This window comes from Wasmannia auropunctata, unplaced genomic scaffold (genome assembly GCF_000956235.1).
Source record: "Wasmannia auropunctata unplaced genomic scaffold, wasmannia.A_1.0 LD321434.1, whole genome shotgun sequence".
NCBI classification, from domain to species: domain Eukaryota; kingdom Metazoa; phylum Arthropoda; class Insecta; order Hymenoptera; family Formicidae; genus Wasmannia; species Wasmannia auropunctata.
The window spans coordinates 1-1,593 of NW_012041456.1; the positions used below are offsets into that span (position 1 = coordinate 1).

General features: G+C 35.8%; 1 protein-coding gene across 1 annotated transcript; it reads right to left on the reverse strand.

Annotated features, from left to right (window-relative positions):
- Positions 1 to 715: 715 nt before the first annotated feature.
- On the reverse strand, positions 716 to 1,587 carry LOC105460463. The gene is made up of 2 exons (XM_011706917.1): positions 1,336 to 1,587; positions 716 to 1,219 (listed from the first exon to the last, which is right to left on the reverse strand). The coding sequence occupies exons 1-2, from the start codon at positions 1,390 to 1,392 to the stop codon at positions 818 to 820; spliced, it is 459 nt and encodes a 152-aa protein (XP_011705219.1). The 5' UTR covers positions 1,393 to 1,587; the 3' UTR covers positions 716 to 817.
- Positions 1,588 to 1,593: the final 6 nt, after the last annotated feature.

Below are 1,593 nucleotides of genomic sequence, written 5' to 3' on the forward strand. Positions count from 1 at the left end.
AGTCATAGGGATTAAGTTCCCTGACTAAAATAGGACCGACGATCGCGCTGGTTCAATAAAACGAAGTAATAGTGTCCTCCTAAGGACATTGACTCGTTTTCGAACCCTTGCAAAAGCGCCATCGACTCGCATCGTCCGCCTCGGCGCGTACCTGCGAGACAGCTCGTCTAGTTGCGTCATTCTTTACCCCCTCCACTTCCAGTCCCATCTCGTTCGCACACGGGATTTACTCTCGCACGCAAACGACCGAATTAAATATCCTGGGGTCCGGACGTAACACTCCCTTCATTGCTTCTCTCTTCTTTTTACTTTTATTATTCGTTGTTATTCAAAATGAGATATATAGAAATATGATTTTGCTACGTATAAATCAAAATGATTTCAAATAATCTAAACGTAATACCTACGCGTGAATTCTCAAATAAAATTGTATCAAATATATCGCACTAATTAAATTCGCGCAATAGTTTCAGAACATACGTAAGACTTATTTATACCTTTGTTTGGAGAACTCGATATTCTTGGTAAATTCTTGATAAATTGTTTTCTCTTGGGATTTTTCGAGCAAAAAGCTTGTGTATCATTTCTATTTTAAATTATAGAATTTAAATTAAAGAAATTACTGGAGATAGAGGAACAGGAAAATTTAATTGCTTTTTACAAATCAAAATTATATTTGGGAATTGGTGAATCAAAATGAGTAGAGTCCTTTGCATCTTTTACTTAGAGAAACATTTATTTAATTTAACGCGAACATTACCATGCGTAGACATTTGACATACTGCAAAAATTTGTTGGTTGTTTAAAATTAAATCATTTAAAATAACAGCATATACATCGTTGTTATTGATATCACCATTATTATTGTGATTATTGTGTGATGTGATATCAAAAGATGAGACGCAACATTCTCATTTGCATCGTCCTGTTTGTCAAATGCATTACCGTCGAGAAATCTTTTGTAGGAAGAATTTGTCATTTCGTTCTTTATTCTTTCCATTTGTAACAAAAACATTTCATTACACTTTTTTTTAATTAATTCATCCGTTCGTAGTCGTTCTTCCTGTATTTTACGAGTCAATTTTGCGCTCTCAATCACTCGACATTGCAGTTTTTTCTTCATTTGCTCGATAATATTTTGCAAATGTACTCGGTGTGTCTCCGATTCTTCATCCAACAGTTTGCGCAGAACGACATTTGAGTCCGATATCGCTTTTTGCTGCATCAACAAGTTTATAAACGTTTTATTGAAATAATCGTAATGTTCCTTATTGGTGAAATGTTGTTTGTTTGTTAAAAATTGTTTGTCACGTGAAGATAACTGTTCGTCGTTATCGGAAGTAACATTGCCGTGCGCGGAGGCCGACAGATTGTCATTATTGTTATCATCATTAATGTTTGAGAATTTTGCTTGATCCGCGGGCGGACTAGTAGATGACATCGCAACGATTATACGTCTCGCCAAAGATCGGTTCACACGTAGAAGACGAAGAAACCGTTTGTCCAGATAGGGAAGTAGACAAAATAAAGATCGTAATATCCCTTTTCTTCGAAATATTTTAAGCTTTGGTAGGATCCCGTTGGACAGAGGAT

Excerpts from the sequence above, each read along its gene's own strand:
- LOC105460463 (XM_011706917.1), bottom strand. The coding sequence starts at position 1,392 with ATGATGATAACAATAATGACAATCTGTCGGCCTCCGCGCACGGCAATG. Across the intron at positions 1,220-1,335 it reads GCACGGCAATGTTACTTCCG|CAAAAAGCGATATCGGACTC; the intron begins ATAACGACGAAC and ends TTGTTGATGCAG.